At 54.7% G+C, this 15,885-nt stretch overlaps 2 protein-coding genes across 3 annotated transcripts in view; both read left to right on the top strand.

Moving 5' to 3' along the window:
- RSPH6A (radial spoke head 6 homolog A) overlaps window positions 1-4,152 on the top strand; it is a 20,085-nt gene extending 15,933 nt beyond the window's left edge. The window contains exon 6 of the mRNA XM_034944316.3: window positions 3,287-4,152. Within this exon, the coding sequence (XP_034800207.1) occupies window positions 3,287-3,524 (238 nt within the window). The 3' untranslated portion in view covers window positions 3,525-4,152. The remainder of the gene's footprint in view (window positions 1-3,286) is intronic.
- A 2,405-nt stretch (window positions 4,153-6,557) lies between these two features.
- On the top strand, window positions 6,558-15,685 carry DMWD (DM1 locus, WD repeat containing). 2 transcript variants are annotated; one of them, XM_034944317.4, is made up of 5 exons: window positions 6,558-7,088; window positions 8,320-8,502; window positions 12,544-13,821; window positions 14,700-14,774; window positions 15,125-15,685. In XM_034944317.4, exons 1-5 carry the CDS (start codon window positions 6,648-6,650, stop codon window positions 15,170-15,172), a joined length of 2,025 nt encoding a protein of 674 aa, XP_034800208.2. In that variant the 5' UTR covers window positions 6,558-6,647; the 3' UTR covers window positions 15,173-15,685. The 2 variants fall into 2 exon arrangements, with proteins under 2 accessions (XP_034800208.2, XP_034800209.2); XM_034944318.3 differs by lacking the exon at window positions 14,700-14,774 and having other exon boundaries at window positions 6,573-7,088.
- The last annotated feature ends 200 nt before the right edge of the window (window positions 15,686-15,885 follow it).

Below are 15,885 nucleotides of genomic sequence, written 5' to 3'. Positions count from 1 at the left end.
ACAAACAAGAATGGCAAGCCAAAGTCACTCCTACATCCTCCCACCCAGCTACACACTCCCCACAGTCTTTCAGCCTTCCCCCGCAGGCACCTGGCAGCCCTCTGCCCTGCCGCGTGACAGGGGGTTTGCCGCTGGAGGTGGGCGCACCTACCAGCTTTGTCCACCAGATGGCATGACGATTTTTCCTAGAATTTCGTTTTTAATCTCAATGTGAACTGGGACTGTATTCGCTCCTGTTTGAATCACAGCCGTGGTGGGATTGCACGTAATCTGGATACTTTAACACATTCCTGGCATTTATTTTTTCCTTCTCTGGAAGCTGGGAAGAGGCACGTTTGCTTTTGTCAACTCCCTTCTTCAGGCCATACCCTGATATGCCAACATTCCTCTGAAAGCAAATGATACAAACTTGAGGCTCCACTTGTCCATCCATCCTCTGCCCCCACCCACCCAACACTCTTCTGTCCCCCACCCAATCTGTGTCCACCCATTGTTCCATTGTTTTTTGTTTTTCTTTTCTTTCTTTTTTTTTTTTTTTGAGATAGAGTCTTGCTCTGTTGCCCAGGCTGGAGTGCAGTGGCGTGATCTCGGCTCACTGCAACCTCCGCCTCCCGGGTTCACACCATTCTCCTGCCTCAGCCTCCCAAGTAGCTGGGACTACAGGTGCTCGCCACCATGCCCAGCTAATTTTTTTGTATTTTTAGTAAAGACGGGGTTTCACCGTGTTAGCCAGGATGGTCTCGATCTCCTGACCTCATGATCCGCCCGCCTCTGCCTCCCAAAGTGCTGGGATTACAGGCATGAGCCACCGCGCCCGGCCTTGTTTTTTTTTTTTTTTTTTTTTTTGAGATAGGGTCTCTCTCTGTCACCCAGGCTGGAGTGCAGTGGCGTGATCACGGCTCACTGCAGCCTCCACCTCCTGGCCTCAAGCAATCCTCCCACCTCAGCCTCCCAACATACTAGGATTACAGACGTGAGCCACTGTGCCTGGCCTCATTTTTAAATTTTTTTCTTTTTTCTTTTTTTTTGAGATGGAGTCTTATTTTGTTGCCCAGGCTGGAGTTTAGTGGTGTGATCTCAACTCACTGCAACCTCCGCCTCCCGGGTTCAAGCCGTCCTTCTGCCTCAGCCCCCCTAGTAGCTGGGATTACAGGCATGCACTACCATGCCCAGCTAATTTTTGTATTTTTAGTAGAGATGGGGTTTCACCATGTTGGCCAGGCTGGTCTCGAACTCCTGACCAGGTGATCCACCCACCTCGGCCTCTCAAAGTGCAGGGATTACAGGCGTGGGCCACCGTGCTTGGCTCTCTCTGCCTCTTTATCAGTCTCTGTCTCCCTCTCTCCCTACCTCTTAGTCCCCTCCCTTTCCTCCCATCTATTCCTCTTCCTTCTCTAGTTAAAATTCTGCAGAAAGGCTGAATTGGCTGGGTTAGGCCTGGGCACTTACCTCCTTGTTCATTATCAGTCTCCTCTTAGCAGAATGTAGGCACAAACCAGGGATTTTTTTTTTTATTTTTTGAAATGGAGTCTTGCTGTGTTGCCTAGTCTGGAGTACAGTGGTGTGATCTCAGCTCACTGCAACCTTCACCTCTTGGGTTCAATTGATTCTTATGCCCCAGCCTCCTGAGTAGCTGGGACTACAGGCGCCCACTACCACGCCCAGCTAATTTTTGTATTTTTTGTAGAGATGTGGTTTCACCAGGGTGGTCTCGAGCCCCTGACCTCAGTTGATCCTCCTACCTCGGCCTCCTAAAGTGCTGGGATTACAGGCCTGAACCACCGCACCTGGCAGGGATTTTTGTCTAGTTTGTTTACTGCTGTGTCCCCAGCACCTAGGCAATTTTATTTATGTCCCACATAATATGTGGGACATAAATAAAATGTCACAATATAAATAAATTGATATGCAACATAAAATTATGTCTCACATAAATAAAATATGAGCCACATATATAATTTAATTTTTTTTGTTATTTTTAGTTACTTATTTCTTTTTTTTTTTTTTTGAGACGGAGTCTTGCTCTGTCACCCAGGCTGGAGTGCAGTGGCGCGATCTTGGCTCACTGCAAGCTCCGCCTCCCAGGGTTCACGCCATTCTCCTGCCTCAGCCTCCCCAGCAGCTGGGACTACAGGCGCCCACCACCACGCCCCACTGATTTTGTTTTTGTATTTTTAGTAGAGACGGGGTTTCACCGTGTTAGCTAGGATGGTCTCGATCTCCTGACCTTGTGATCCGCCCGCCTCGGCCTCCCAAAGTGCTGGGATTGCAGGCGTGAGCCACCGCGTCCGGCCTAGTTACTTATTTCTTGATTTATTTTGAGATACGTTCTCACTCTGTCACTCAGGCTGGAGTGCAGTGGCATGATCACAACTTACTGCAGCCTCAAACTCCTGGGCTCTGGCAATCCTCCCCCCTCAGCCTCCCCCGTAGCTGGAACCACAGGTACGTGCTACTGCAACTGGCTAATTTTTAAACTTTGGGAGGTGGAGGCGGCAGATCACTTGATGTCAGGAGTTCAAGACCAGCCTGGCCAACATGATGAAACCCCCTCTCTACTAAAAATACAAAAATTAGGCCAGGCATGGTGGCTCATGCCTGTGATCCCAGCACTTTGGGAGGCTGAGGCAGGCAGATCACTTGAGATCAGGAGTTTGAGACCAGCCTGGCTAACATGGTGAAACCCCGTCTCTACTAAAAATACAAAAATTAGCTGGGCGAGGTGGTGTGTGCCTGTAGTCCCAGCTACTTGGGAAGCTGAGGTGGGAGAATCACTTGAACCCAGGAGGCAGATTTTGCAGTGAACCCAGGAGGTGGAGTTTGCATCCAGCCTGGGTAATACAGAGGAACCCAGTGAGCACATTTCACCCTGCCATCCACAACTTTGCAGTCATGCTATGCACATGCTGGGTCCTACCCTTAAAGAAAGTCAAGGCTGGCCAGGTGCAGTGGCTCACGTCTGTAATCCCAGCACTTTGGGAGGCCGAGGCGGGCAGATCATGAGGTCAGGAGTTCCAGACCACACTGGCCAACATGGTGAAACCCCGTCTCTACCAAAAATACAAAAATTAGCTGGGCGTAGTGACGTGTGCCTGTAGTCCCAGCTACATGGGAGGCTGAGGCAGGAGAATCGCTTGAACCCGGGAGGCAGAGGTTGCAGTAAGTCGAGATCACACCACTGCACTAGGCAACAGAGTAAGACTCCATCTCAAAAAAAAAAAAAAAAAAAAAAGTCAAGTCTGGGGCCTTTGAGGGAGAATTTCACAGTGTCTCACTGCTTCTCCAGAAAGTTTGAGAACATCTACATCGGCTGGGGTCACAAGTACAGCCCCGAGAGCTTCAACCCGGCCCTGCCAGCCCCCATTCAACAAGAGTACCCCAGTGGCCCAGAGATCGTGGAGATGAGTGACCCCACAGTGGAAGAGGAGCAGGCTCTGAAAGCAGCCCAAGAACAAGCCCTGGGAGCCACAGAGGAGGAGGAGGAGGGCGAGGAGGAGGAGGAGGGCGAGGAGACAGATGACTGAGGCCCGCCCTCTAGCCACTTTCCCCAAGCAGGTAGATAGCAAATTTCCCCTTAGAGGTAGTTAGCATGGATTATATTTTCACTATGTGCTTCCTGTCCCCAGAGGGCAGGGATAGAAAAGGAAGGCAACTGCTTCAAATAAAATTCCTCCACGGCATTATGGATGAGCCATTCATTCATTTGTTCACCACCTCTGTTGACATGGACTCCAAGCCAGGGCTGTTGGGCCCTGCAGAGGGCACAGACATTGCCTGGCAGAGTCTCTCCCACCTGTTTGGCTTTTTTTGTTGTTGTTTGAGACAGGGTCTCATTCTGTCACCCAGGTTAGAGTACAGTGGCACAATCTCAGCTCCCTGCAGCCTTGACCTCCTGGGCTCAAGCAGTCCTCCCATCTCAGCCTCCTGAGTAGCTGAGACCGCAGGTGCACGTCACCACATACACTAATTTTTGTATTTTTTGTAGAGACAGGGTCCTGAGTAACTAGGACTGCAGGCACAGCCCACCATGCCCAGCTAAATTTTTTCAATTTTCCGGAGTCTCACTATGAGATGGGGTTTATGTTGCCCAAGCTGGTCTTGAACTCCTGGCATCAAGCGATCTGCCTGTCCTGGCCTCCCAAAGTGTTAGGATACAGCTGTGAGCCACCGCGACCAGCCCCACCTGTTTTATTTATTCATTTACCTAGCCATCAAACCATTATTGAAATACCTCCTGTCAGCCCACCCCTGTGCTGGGGACACAGACAGCTGCAGTCCTGCCTTCCTGGGCCTCACAACACTATAGGGAGAGAGACTCATCTCCAGACAGTGACAGCCCAAATGGGGAAGCCCAGAGGACTGACAGAGCTCCCGAGCCAACTCTTAAAGGGTCAAGAAAAGAATGGGGAAAGGCATTCCAAGAATAGGGAACAGAATGTGCAAAGACCCAAGGACAAGAGAGAGTGTGATATGTTGGGGTAGTTTTTCAAGCCTCATTTTAGGTGGTGGATAGTGTGAGGAGTTAGTGGTGAGATATGAGATTGAAAAGAGGTTGGCAGGGGCCAGATCACTTGGGGCTTAACTTTCCCCTGAGAGCACTAGGGAGCTACAGATGGGTTTTGAGCAGAGGAGGGCCCTGATCATATTCATGCTTTAGAAAGACCTCTCTAGGCCTAGTGCAGTGGGTCACACATGTAATCCCAGCACTTAGGGAGGCCAAGGTTGGCGGATCACCTGAGGTCAGGAGTTTGAGACCAGCATGCCCAACATGGTGAAACCCCGTCTCTACTAAAACTACAAAAAAGTAGCTGGGTGTGGTGGCAGGTGCCTGTAATCCCAGCCACTCAGGAGGCTAAGGCAGGAGAATCACTTGAACCCAGGAGGCAGAGGTTGCAGTGAGCCAAAATCGTCCCATTGCACTCCAGCCCACGTGACAAGAGCGAGACTCTGTCTCAAAAAAAAAAAAAAAAGCCGGGTGCAGTGGCTCATGCCTGTACTCACAGCACTTTGGGAGGCCAAGGTGGGTGGATCACCTGAGGTCAGGAGTTCGAGACCAGACTGGCCAACATGGTGAAACCCCGTCTCTGAGCCGAGATGGAGCCATTGCACTCCAGCCTGGGTGACAGGGTGAGACTGTCTCAAAAAAAACAAAAACAAAAACAAACAAAATAAAACCTCTCTACATGCCAAGTGAAAGGTGGAAGTGGGGGTGAGACAGAAATCTGGGAGACCAAGAGACACGGTTGATGTGGGGGTGGGGGAAGGGCTTGGGTAGAGGAGAAGCTTGGATCAGGGCTGCGGAGAACAAGGAACTGAGAAAGAGGAATTCCACGTGGTCGAATGCAAAAGACTTGGAGGCTGTAAGCGGGGGCAGAGTGAAGATAAATGGTACACATCTAGGAAGACACCCAGGTCTGTGGCCTGGTTGACTGAGTGGACGGCAGAGCTAGCCCTAAGGTGGGGATGCAAGAGAGGGGGAGGATTTGGTGTAAGACGTCAATTTCATTGTAGGATTCTTTTTTCTTTCTTTCTTTCTTTTTTTTTTTTTTTAGAGAGACTGAGTCTGACTCTGTCCCCCAGGCTTTAGTGCAGTGATGTGAATTCATAGCAGTCTTGATCTCCTGGGCTCAAGCGATCCTCCCACCTCAGCCTCCCAAAGTGCTGGGATTCTGGGATTCCAGGCATGAGCCACCATGCCCGAACCATTGTAGGATTTTTTTTTTTTTTTAAGTGTGAGATGCCCTTGGGACACTCTAGGGAGAAATCGTAGAGGCCATTGACTACATGAGACTAGAAAGATCTATGATGGGTCTGGGTGGCTTCAGCAGACATGGGGAGCACTGGCTATGAGTAGGAGCTGTTGCGATCACGGGGAGACTTTGGGTTACGAGTGGATCACTGGGACACTGGGGCACCGTGGGGATCAATACCATTTGGGAATCAGAGGTAGGTTTTGGAGGACAAGTGAGGTTGTTGAAAATAAGAAAATCATGGAAATATACATTGGAGGTTGGTGGAAAATATGAAGGATGTTTGGAGTTAGCATTAATCAATAGTGGGTCAGAGGAAGTCCTCTGAGTTGTGTGGGGACACAGGGATTTGGTGGGTCACCAAGGGTGGGGAAGAATGGTAGCAGATGCTGTGGTCATTCAGGGATTTGAATATGTCAGTGGGAAACACTGGAGGTCAGGGGAGTGTATATTGGGCGTCTAAGGAGAGACCAGGGTCACTTGGGGTTGGCTGTGACTTCATGGGAAGGCTGGACTATGGATGAGGGCTTCTTTGTGGGGGGGGGAAAAAAAAAAAATCCCTCCGTTGCTAGGCAAACGGTTCCCAGGGCGCGGTTGCTAAGGACTTGAGCTTTCTAACTGGCCACGCCTCTTTCCATTGCGGGCTCCGCCCCCGCAGCCAACCACAAGTCGGTCACAGGCACAAAGGCCGCGCCCACCTTCTCGCCCCGCCCACAGTCCCAGCACCGTTACCCGAGCGACCGCGGGGATTCGTCCCGCCTCCGGACCTGGGTGCCAATCGAAGAGGCGTTGCCCGGGCGACGACCCCACCTTTTCCGGCGCGGGCCCGCGGCTTCCGGCAGGGGGCCCGGCTGCGGGCGGCAGTCCGGCAGTGGCGGGGCCCGGGGGGCGCCCAAGATGGCGGCGGGCGGAGCGGAGGGCGGCTCGGGCCCCGGCGCCGCCATGGGGGACTGCGCGGAGATTAAGTCGCAATTCCGCACGCGCGAGGGTTTCTACAAGCTGCTCCCGGGCGACGGCGCCGCTCGCAGGTCGGGTCCGGCTTCCGCCCAGACTCCGGTGCCGCCTCAGCCACCGCAGCCCCCGCCCGGCCCTGCCTCCGCCTCCGGTCCCGGCGCTGCAGGCCCCGCGTCGTCCCCGCCGCCCGCAGGCCCCGGACCCGGGCCGGCGCTGCCCGCCGTGCGCCTCAGCCTCGTGCGCCTCGGGGAGCCCGACAGCGCCGGGGCCGGGGAGCCGCCCGCCACGCCCGCGGGGCTGGGCTCGGGGGGAGACCGCGTCTGCTTCAACTTGGGCCGTGAGCTCTATTTCTACCCAGGCTGCTGTCGTCGTGGGAGCCAACGGGTGAGCGGCCTGCATCGTGGAGCCCTGGGTGCTGAAAGGATGGAGGTTCCAGAGAACTGATAGGAGGGTCCCCGAATTGACATGGGGCCCTGAGATAGGCATTCTAAATGTGATGGACGTCGTAGGGCGACAGCATTGGAGGGAGTACAGGATTCTGAAATGCGATGAGAGGCCCGCGGGGTGCTGGGCAGGCATCTTGGAGGTGATGGAGGAAATCCCCTTTACCCCCGTTATGCGTAGGAGTTCTGGGATGGTGACTATTGGACATGATGGGGTATCTGAGATGAGGTGGGATCCCCCGGGTTCTGGGGTGGCAGGCATTCTGCAGGTAATGGGGAATCATGAGGTGATGCAAGCCCAGAGGTGATGGAGAACCCAGTATTGCAGCCTGGAGGTGTGGGAGAGGGGTCTTGAGATTGAGCCCAGCAATGAGGAGAAGTCTAGAAGTGATGGGGGCCTTGAAGGTGATAGGGGATCCAGAAGCTGAATGGGATTCTAGAGAAAATTGGGGTTTGGAAGTCATGAGGGTCCTGGAGGAGATGAGCGTCCGGAAGCTGATGGGAGCTCTCAAGGGGATGAGAGGCCCTGGCAGGGGAATCTGCAGGTGTGATTCAGGACATCATCTCTAAAGCGATGTGGTGAGAACCCTGGCCGTTTATGGTGATCCCAGAAATGATGGGGATCCTTCGGAGCCCCTAGGTAATAAATGGGCCTAAAATGTGGGAGACCGTGAGGTTTGACGGGTCCCAGAACTGTGGCGGTTTAGGGACTACAAAGTGAAGAGAATGCTAGGATGTTAGGCTTTAGAGTCCTGGAAATTTGGGTGATCTCAAGGTTTGGGGGTCTTGGAATAGTGTGGTACTAGGTCCCAAGGGAGTTGCTGAGGTTATAGGATGGAGTGGTGAGGCTAAAAGGAATCGGAGCTTAGGAACTGTGTGGACCCAGAACCCTGATTATGTGGACAAGGGTGTCTCTGAATTAGAGGTGACCCAACTTTGGGGAGGCACTGTGGTCAAGGGGGATCCTTACCATCTTTTTTGCTACTCTTGTCTGTGATTTGGGTCTCCTTCCCGTCTGTGGTTGCCCCCTCCTTCCCAATCCACCTACTCACCTCCCCACTTCCCTCTGGGTTCTAACCCTGCTTCCTCTTAGTGGTTTCCCCCAACCTCAACATCCTCTTCCTTCTCCTCAGTGGCATACACCATTAACTCCTTTTCTCCCACCCCTCAAGTCCATTGACCTCAACAAGCCAATTGACAAGCGGATCTACAAGGGCACCCAGCCCACCTGCCACGATTTCAACCAGTTCACTGCTGCCACCGAGACCATCTCGCTGCTGGTGGGCTTCTCAGCGGGTCAAGTGCAGTACCTGGATCTCATCAAAAAGGACACCAGCAAGCTGTTCAATGAGGAGGTGATTGCAGCCCCCAGAGCCCCCAACTTCTCTGCCTTCTCACCTACCCACTATATGCCATTAGGATGCAGCTGCCTGGGGAACAGTGTAGGCCTGAGAGGGGCAGGACCAGGGAGAGATGGAGAATGGGGTGACAGCAGCTAATGACAGCTGCCCTTACTGTACCCAGGCCCTGTGCTGTGTTACCCTTGTGCTGAATACTTTACTCCTTGGGTTTTCTTTCTTTCCTTCTTTCTTTTATTTATTTATTTTGAGATGGAGTCTCACCCTGTCACCCAGGCTGGAGTGCAGTGGCGCGATCTCTGCTCACTGCAAGATCCGCCTCCCGGGTTCATGCCATTCTCCTACCTCAGCCTCCTGAGTAGCTGGGACTTCAGGCGCCTGCTGCCACGCCCGCCTAATTTTTTGTATTTTTAGTAGAGATGGGGTTTCACCGTGTTAGTCAGGATGGTCTCGATCTCCTGACCTCGTGATCTGCCCACCTCGGCCTCCCAAAGTGGTGGGATTACAGGTGTGAGCCACCATGCCCGGTTCTTTTTTTTTTTTTAATTGTAATTGTAATTTTTATTGTTTTTAATTTTTTTTTCTTTTTAAGGCGGAGTCTCACTCTGTCGCCCAGGCTGGAGTGCAGTGGTACAATCTCAGCTCACTGCAACCTCCGCCTCCCAGGTTCAAGCAATTCTCCTGCCTCAGCCTCCTGAGTAGCTGGGACTACAGGTGTGCACTATCATACCCGGCTAATTTTTTTTTTTTTTTTTTTTGAGATGGAGTCTGGCTCTGTCGCCCAGGCTGGAGTGCAGTGGCACGATCTCGGCTCACTGCAACCTCTGCCTCCCGGGTTCACGCCATTCTTCTGTCTCAGCCTCCCCAGCAGCTGGGACTACAGGCGCCCAGCACCACGCCCAGCTAATTTTTTTGTATTTTTAGTAGAGACGGGATTTCACCGTGTTAGTCAGGATAGTCTCGATCTCCTGACCTCGTGATCTGCCCGCCTCAGCCTCCCAAAGTGCTGGAATTAAAGGCGTGAGCCACCACACCCGGCCAATTTTTGTATTTTTAGTAGAGATGGGGTTTCACCATGTTGGCCAGGCTGGTCTCAAACACCTGACCTTGTGATCCGCCCACCTCGGCCTCCCGAAGTGCTGGGATTACAGGCATGAGCCACCGCGCCCGGCCATTCTTTGAGTTTTCATCAACCAGTGGATACAGAAGTGTGCTGCCCATTTTGCAGATTAGAGAATTGAGGCTAGTAAATAAGTCGGGACTTAGTTGATGCCCTTGCTCTTTGAGTTCTGGGCTCTGGAGGCTTTGGATTCAAAGCCCTGCTGCACCATTTACTCATCGTGTGACTTTGGGAAGGTGACCATTCTCTGAGCCTCACTTCTCCTCCTCTGCAAAATGGGATTCCAGTTCCTACCTTGCAGGACCGCTGTTGTAGAATCATACGTGGAGATTGCTCAGTCCTGGGCCAACTTGGCCTACGAGGAGTTACCAGTAAACGACCTTATCCGCGGGCAGGGACTGCTCTTGGCTTCTGTCTCATTCTCTCTGGTCCAGAGGAGGTGTTCCATAAATATTCTCAGAATGAGTGAATGGCTGAAGGGAGTGAATGGAACAGTCAGTGGATTAAAAATTCATTAGCTCATCCATTCACAAATAGTTTTTGAGCATCCGTTCTGTGCCAGGCACCGTTCCCAGCACTAGGGATATCACATCTCAGGGCCCTGGACAGGAGGCCCTGCCCTTTTGGAGTTTTCAGTCTAGCTGGGGAGACAGACAGTTAATCAAGTTAAGTCTTCGTGTGTCAGCAGGTGATTAAGGCCTGTTTAGAAGAAGCAGTGGGGAAGGGGCTGAGGGAAGCTTGGAGAGTTTAGTAGGGTGGTCAGGAAAGCCCTCACTAAGAGGTGATATTGAAATAAAGACCTGAAGGAGGCAGGTGAGAAGAGTTGCCTGGGGAAGGGCATTTTTTTTTTTTTTTTTTCCTGAGATAGGGTCTCACTCTGTCGTCCATGCTGGAGTGCAGTGGTACGATCTTCGTTCACTGCAACCTCCGCCTCCCAGGCTCAAGCAGTCCTCCCATATCAGCCTCCTGAGTAGCTGGGACTACAGGCGTGCACCACCACAACTGGCTAACTTTTGTATTTTTTGTAGAGGCGGGGTCTCTTTGTGTTGCCCAAGCTGGTCTCGAACTCCTGGGCTCAAGCTATTCTCCTGCTTTGGCCTCCCAAAGCGCTGGGATTATAGGCGTGAGCCATCGCACCCAGCCAAGAAGGACATTCTGAGTATCGGGGCCAGCTAGGAGAAATGCAGGATTGCACAGAAGCCGTGTGGCCAGTGCAGTTACTGAGGGAGAGAAGATGGTAGATGAGTTCCAAGAAATAACGGAGGGGCCGGCTCATGGAGAGTCTGGAAGGTCACGGAGAGATTTTGCCTTACTCTTAGTTGGAAGCCTGTGGAGGAGCCTTTCTCATTGGGGCTCACCTGAGCCCTGGAAGGCAGAAGTGACTAGAGTGATTATTTGTTCAGTTCTGCCAGGGATGGGAGGCGCCTCATCCTGGGAGAGCAGCTCCTTAGTTGCATACACTGGCTGCCTGAGAGCATTAGGGCCTCAGGCTCTGCAACCCTGCTTGAGAGAGGCTGCGAAGTGTTCAGAGCAGGACAGTGCCAGGTGCTGGCTGATACTTCACAGAGCATTGCTGTGGCGGCTGCAGAGGACAGACAGGCCCAGGCATTGGAGCCTGAGGCCAGTCACACAGCATTGCAGGCTTGGGGTGGTTGAATGGGATGGTGAGAGGAGGTCAGATTCTGGGTGTATTTTTTCTTTTTTTTTTATTTTGAGATGGAGTCTCGCTCTGTCGCCCAGGCTGGAGTACAGTGGCATGATCTCTCCTCACTGCAACCTCCGCCTCCCGAGTTCAAGCAATTCTGCCTCAGCCTCCTGAGTAGCTGGGACTATAGGCGCCCGCCACCATGCCTGGCTAATTTTTGTATTTTTAGTAGAGATTTTGTGTCTCTACTTGTATTTCACCATATTGGCTAGGCTGGTCTGGAACTCCTGACTTTGTGATCCGCCTGCCTCAGTCTCCCAAAGTGCTGGGATTACAGGCGTGAGCCACCACGCCCAGCCACTTCTGGGTGTATTTTGAAGGTCGAGCCCACAGGATTTGTGGAAGGATTGGATGAGGAAAAGAGGGGCAGATGCTGAGGTTTTTTGTCTAAGCACCTAGCGGGATGGGGGGTTGTCACTCATTTGTCCAGGAATTACCTTCAAGCTGCCTCCTGTGTGCACTGCTTTAAAGAATAGTGAACCAAACAAAGATCGCTTCCTTTGGGGAGCTGCCTTTCTGTGAAGAAATTTCCTACTTGAAGCCTGACGTAGTAAAGATCGGGGGAGGGTTAGACAGATACAGTGGTCCCTAACCATTTTGGCACCAGGGACTGGTCTTATGGAAGACAGTTTTTCCACAGACTGTTGTGGGGATGGTTTTGGGATGAAACCGTTCTGCCTCTGATCATCAGGTGTTAGATTCTAATAAGGAGCGCACACCTAGATCCCTCGCATGCATAGTTCATGGTGGGGTTCGCACTCTTACGAGGATTGAATGGTGCGCTGCTCCGGTAGGAGGCTGGGCTCAGGCTGTAATGCCTGCTCGCCCACCACTCACCTCCTGCTGCATGGCCTGGTTCCTAACAGGCCACGGACCACTACTGTTCCATGGCCCGGAGGTTGAGGACCCCGAGATACAGGACAATTCTGTGGCAAGCAGGACTGTCCCCTCGCCAAAGATGGGACATCGAGGCTCCTTGGAGCACCCTGTGGCCACCTTGCAGCAGCCTCTGTTTCCCCATGTTTCCATGACCTGGTGTCCATCTGTCTTCCCCAGTTTGGGAGCTTCTCTCCGAGGAGGACCTGGGCCTGGTGTGGCACCTGCTGTGTGAGCGGGGCCATGTCCAACGGCCTTCTTGGGGACTTTGGGTCGGGGAGAAGTTCTGCCTGGGTTTTACTGCCTTCTCCCAACCCCACACTGTCTCCCCTGGCAGCGGTTGATCGACAAGAGCAAGGTGACATATCTGAAGTGGCTGCCTGAGTCGGAGAGCCTGTTCCTGGCATCACACGCCAGTGGCCACCTGTACCTGTACAACGTCAGCCACCCCTGCGCCTCGGCCCCGCCCCAGTACAGCCTGCTGAAGCAGGGCGAGGGCTTCTCTGTCTATGCTGCCAAGAGCAAGGCACCCCGCAACCCGCTGGCCAAGTGGGCGGTGGGTGAGGGGCCCCTCAACGAGTTCGCCTTCTCGCCCGATGGCCGGCACCTGGCCTGTGTGAGCCAGGATGGCTGCCTGCGCGTCTTCCACTTCGACTCCATGCTCCTGCGTGGGCTCATGAAGAGCTACTTTGGGGGCCTGCTGTGTGTGTGCTGGAGCCCTGACGGCCGCTACGTGGTGACGGGTGGCGAAGATGACCTGGTCACCGTGTGGTCCTTCACCGAGGGCCGTGTGGTGGCTCGAGGCCATGGCCACAAGTCCTGGGTCAACGCTGTGGCCTTTGACCCCTACACCACAAGGGCAGAGGAGGCGGCGACAGCAGCCGGTGCTGATGGGGAGCGGAGCGGCGAAGAGGAGGAGGAGGAGCCCGAGGCTGCGGGCACAGGCTCGGCCGGGGGTGCCCCGCTCTCTCCACTGCCCAAGGCTGGCTCCATTACTTACCGCTTTGGCTCGGCGGGCCAGGACACGCAGTTCTGCCTGTGGGACCTCACTGAAGACGTGCTCTACCCGCACCCGCCCCTGGCCCGCACCCGCACCCTCCCTGGCACACCTGGCACCACGCCACCGGCTGCCAGCAGCTCGAGGGGTGGCGAGCCTGGCCCAGGCCCCCTGCCTCGCTCGCTGTCCCGCTCCAACAGTCTCCCGCACCCGGCTGGCGGGGGCAAGGCGGGCAGCCCGGGTGTGGCGGCAGAGCCTGGCACACCATTCAGCATTGGCCGCTTCGCCACGCTCACGCTGCAGGAGCGGCGGGACCGGGGGGCAGAGAAGGAGCACAAGCGCTACCACAGCCTGGGCAACATCAGCCGGGGTGGCAGCGGCGGCGGTGGCAGCGGTGGGGAGAAGCCCAGCGGCCCTGTTCCCCGCAACCGCCTGGACCCCGCCAAGGTGCTGGGCACTGCGCTGTGCCCGCGCATCCACGAGGTGCCCCTGCTGGAGCCCCTTGTGTGCAAGAAGATCGCCCAGGAGCGGCTCACAGTCCTCCTGTTCCTGGAGGACTGCATCATCACTGCCTGCCAGGAGGGCCTCATCTGCACCTGGGCCCGGCCGGGCAAGGCGGTGAGTGGCCCCACACCAGCCTGCCGGCGACCTGGCAGGACCCTTCGTGGGAAGAGGCAGGCATTGGCAGAGAGAGGGCTTTGTTGCTGTCACAGCCTCTGGCTCCGTGGGGTGAGGGGAAGCCAGGGAAATCTTAGTGTCTCAGAACAAGACCTCTCAGATCCTTAGAGTGAGGGGGTCTAGCCCTAGGCAGCAGGCAGCAGAAAGAGGGGTGGGTGTGAGAGCCAGCTAGGAATTGGGGGATCCAAGGCTGGCCGTCTGAAGGGCAGCAGATGGGCCCCACATGGCCAGGTCTTACTGCCTGTCACTCGAACCAGAATCTATTTCTATTGAACATCTGTTTTTTAAATCGTGAAACTTCTTTGAGTACTTCAGGCCAAAACTAGGGGCGAGGTCAAGCCTGTGGGCGTGGCTGCCAGCCTGGGTCTGGGACTCAGGATCTGAGCCTCCTGCTGAAGGCACAGGCTGGGAATCCCAGGCCTGGGTTCCAGTCCCACTCCCTCTGTGACCCTGGACAAGTCACTGCCCCCTCTGACCTCCAACTCACCACCTCTTAGAACAGAGCCTGTAGGATGGGCAGTGGGTGGATGTGCTTGCCTCCTGGGTGGGCTGTGGCGTTGGGAAGGTCATAGTAGGCGAATCAGGCCTGGCATCTTGTAAGTTCGGAGCTCGTCTTGGGTGTCTCAGCTTCTTAGGGCTTGGACTCAGTTGCCCAGGGTCCTGGAGGCCGTGGCTTGGTTCCTCAGATCCTCAGTTTTGGAATCGTAGAGTCCTGAGTCCCTAGAACTTGAGAGCACAGTCTGAGTGACTCAGAGGCAAGAGCGGTGGGATCTGGGGAGTCTGGTTGAGTCCTAAAAGAGACCCCTCTGTCTCCGTAGTTCACAGACGAGGAGACCGAGGCCCAGACAGGGGAAGGAAGTTGGCCCAGGTCACCCAGCAAGTCAGTGGTAGAGGTAGGACTGTCCCTGAGTTCTTTCCCCAGCACCTCAGGGTCCCTCCCAAGTTAGAAGGGAGCTCCAGTTTCCCCCTCCCCTCCCACCCTTACCCTTACCCCATGGTCTCACTCAGGATCCGCCAAGGACTTTGATTATTGCGTGAAAGTGCTGACTGCCAGGACAGGAAGCTAGCTAAGATGCAAGTTCCCAGCCTAGAGCAGTGGCCTCTGGGGGGTCTAGGGCGGACCCAAGGGCAAGGCCAGGGTGGCAGCAGCTTTGGGGACTCTGGGCTGGCTCCCTCCCCTTGACACTGGCTGAAGCCCAGGTGGTCTCTAACCCCTCCCATCTCTCCCTCTCATCTTCCCCAGGGCATCTCCTCCCAACCAGGCAACTCCCCGAGTGGCACAGTGGTGTGAAGCCATGGATATCGGGCCCCCCCAACCCCATGCCCCCAGCCTCCTAGCGATAACCCTCCCCGCTGACCTCACAGATCAACATATTAACAAGACTAACCATGATGGATGGACTGCTCCAGTCCCCCTACCTGCACAAAATTTGGGGGCCCCCCAGACTGGCCCGGACACGGGCGATGTAATAGCCCTTGTGGCCTCAGCCTTGTCCCCCACCCACTGCCAAGTACAATGACCTCTTCCTCTGAAACATCAGTGTTACCCTCATCCCTGTCCCCAGCATGTGACTGGTCACTCCTGGGGAGAGACTCCCCGCCCCTGCCACAAGAGCCCCAGGTCTGCAGTGTGCCCCTCAGTTGAGTGGGCAGGGCCGGGGGTGGTCCAGCCCTCGCCCGGCCCCCACCCCAGCTGCCCTTGCTATTGTCTGTGCTTTTGAAGAGTGTTAAATTATGGAAGCCCCTCAGGTTCCTCCCTGTCCCGCAGGACCTCTTATTTATACTAAAGTTCCCTGTTTTCTCAGCGGGTCTGTCCCCTTCGGAGGAGATGATGTAGAGGACCTGTGTGTGTACTCTGTGGTTCTAGGCAGTCCGCTTTCCCCAGAGGAGGAGTGCAGGCCTGCTCCCAGCCCAGCGCCTCCCACCCCTTTTCATAGCAGGAAAAGCCGGAGCCCAGGGAGGGAACGGACCTGCGAGTCACACAACTGGTGACCCACACCAGCG

This window comes from Pan paniscus, chromosome 20, assembly GCF_029289425.2.
Source record: "Pan paniscus chromosome 20, NHGRI_mPanPan1-v2.0_pri, whole genome shotgun sequence".
Lineage (NCBI taxonomy): Eukaryota > Metazoa > Chordata > Mammalia > Primates > Hominidae > Pan > Pan paniscus.
Note: the sequence above shows the minus strand (reverse complement) of the source record. Positions and strands in the feature narration are given on the sequence as shown.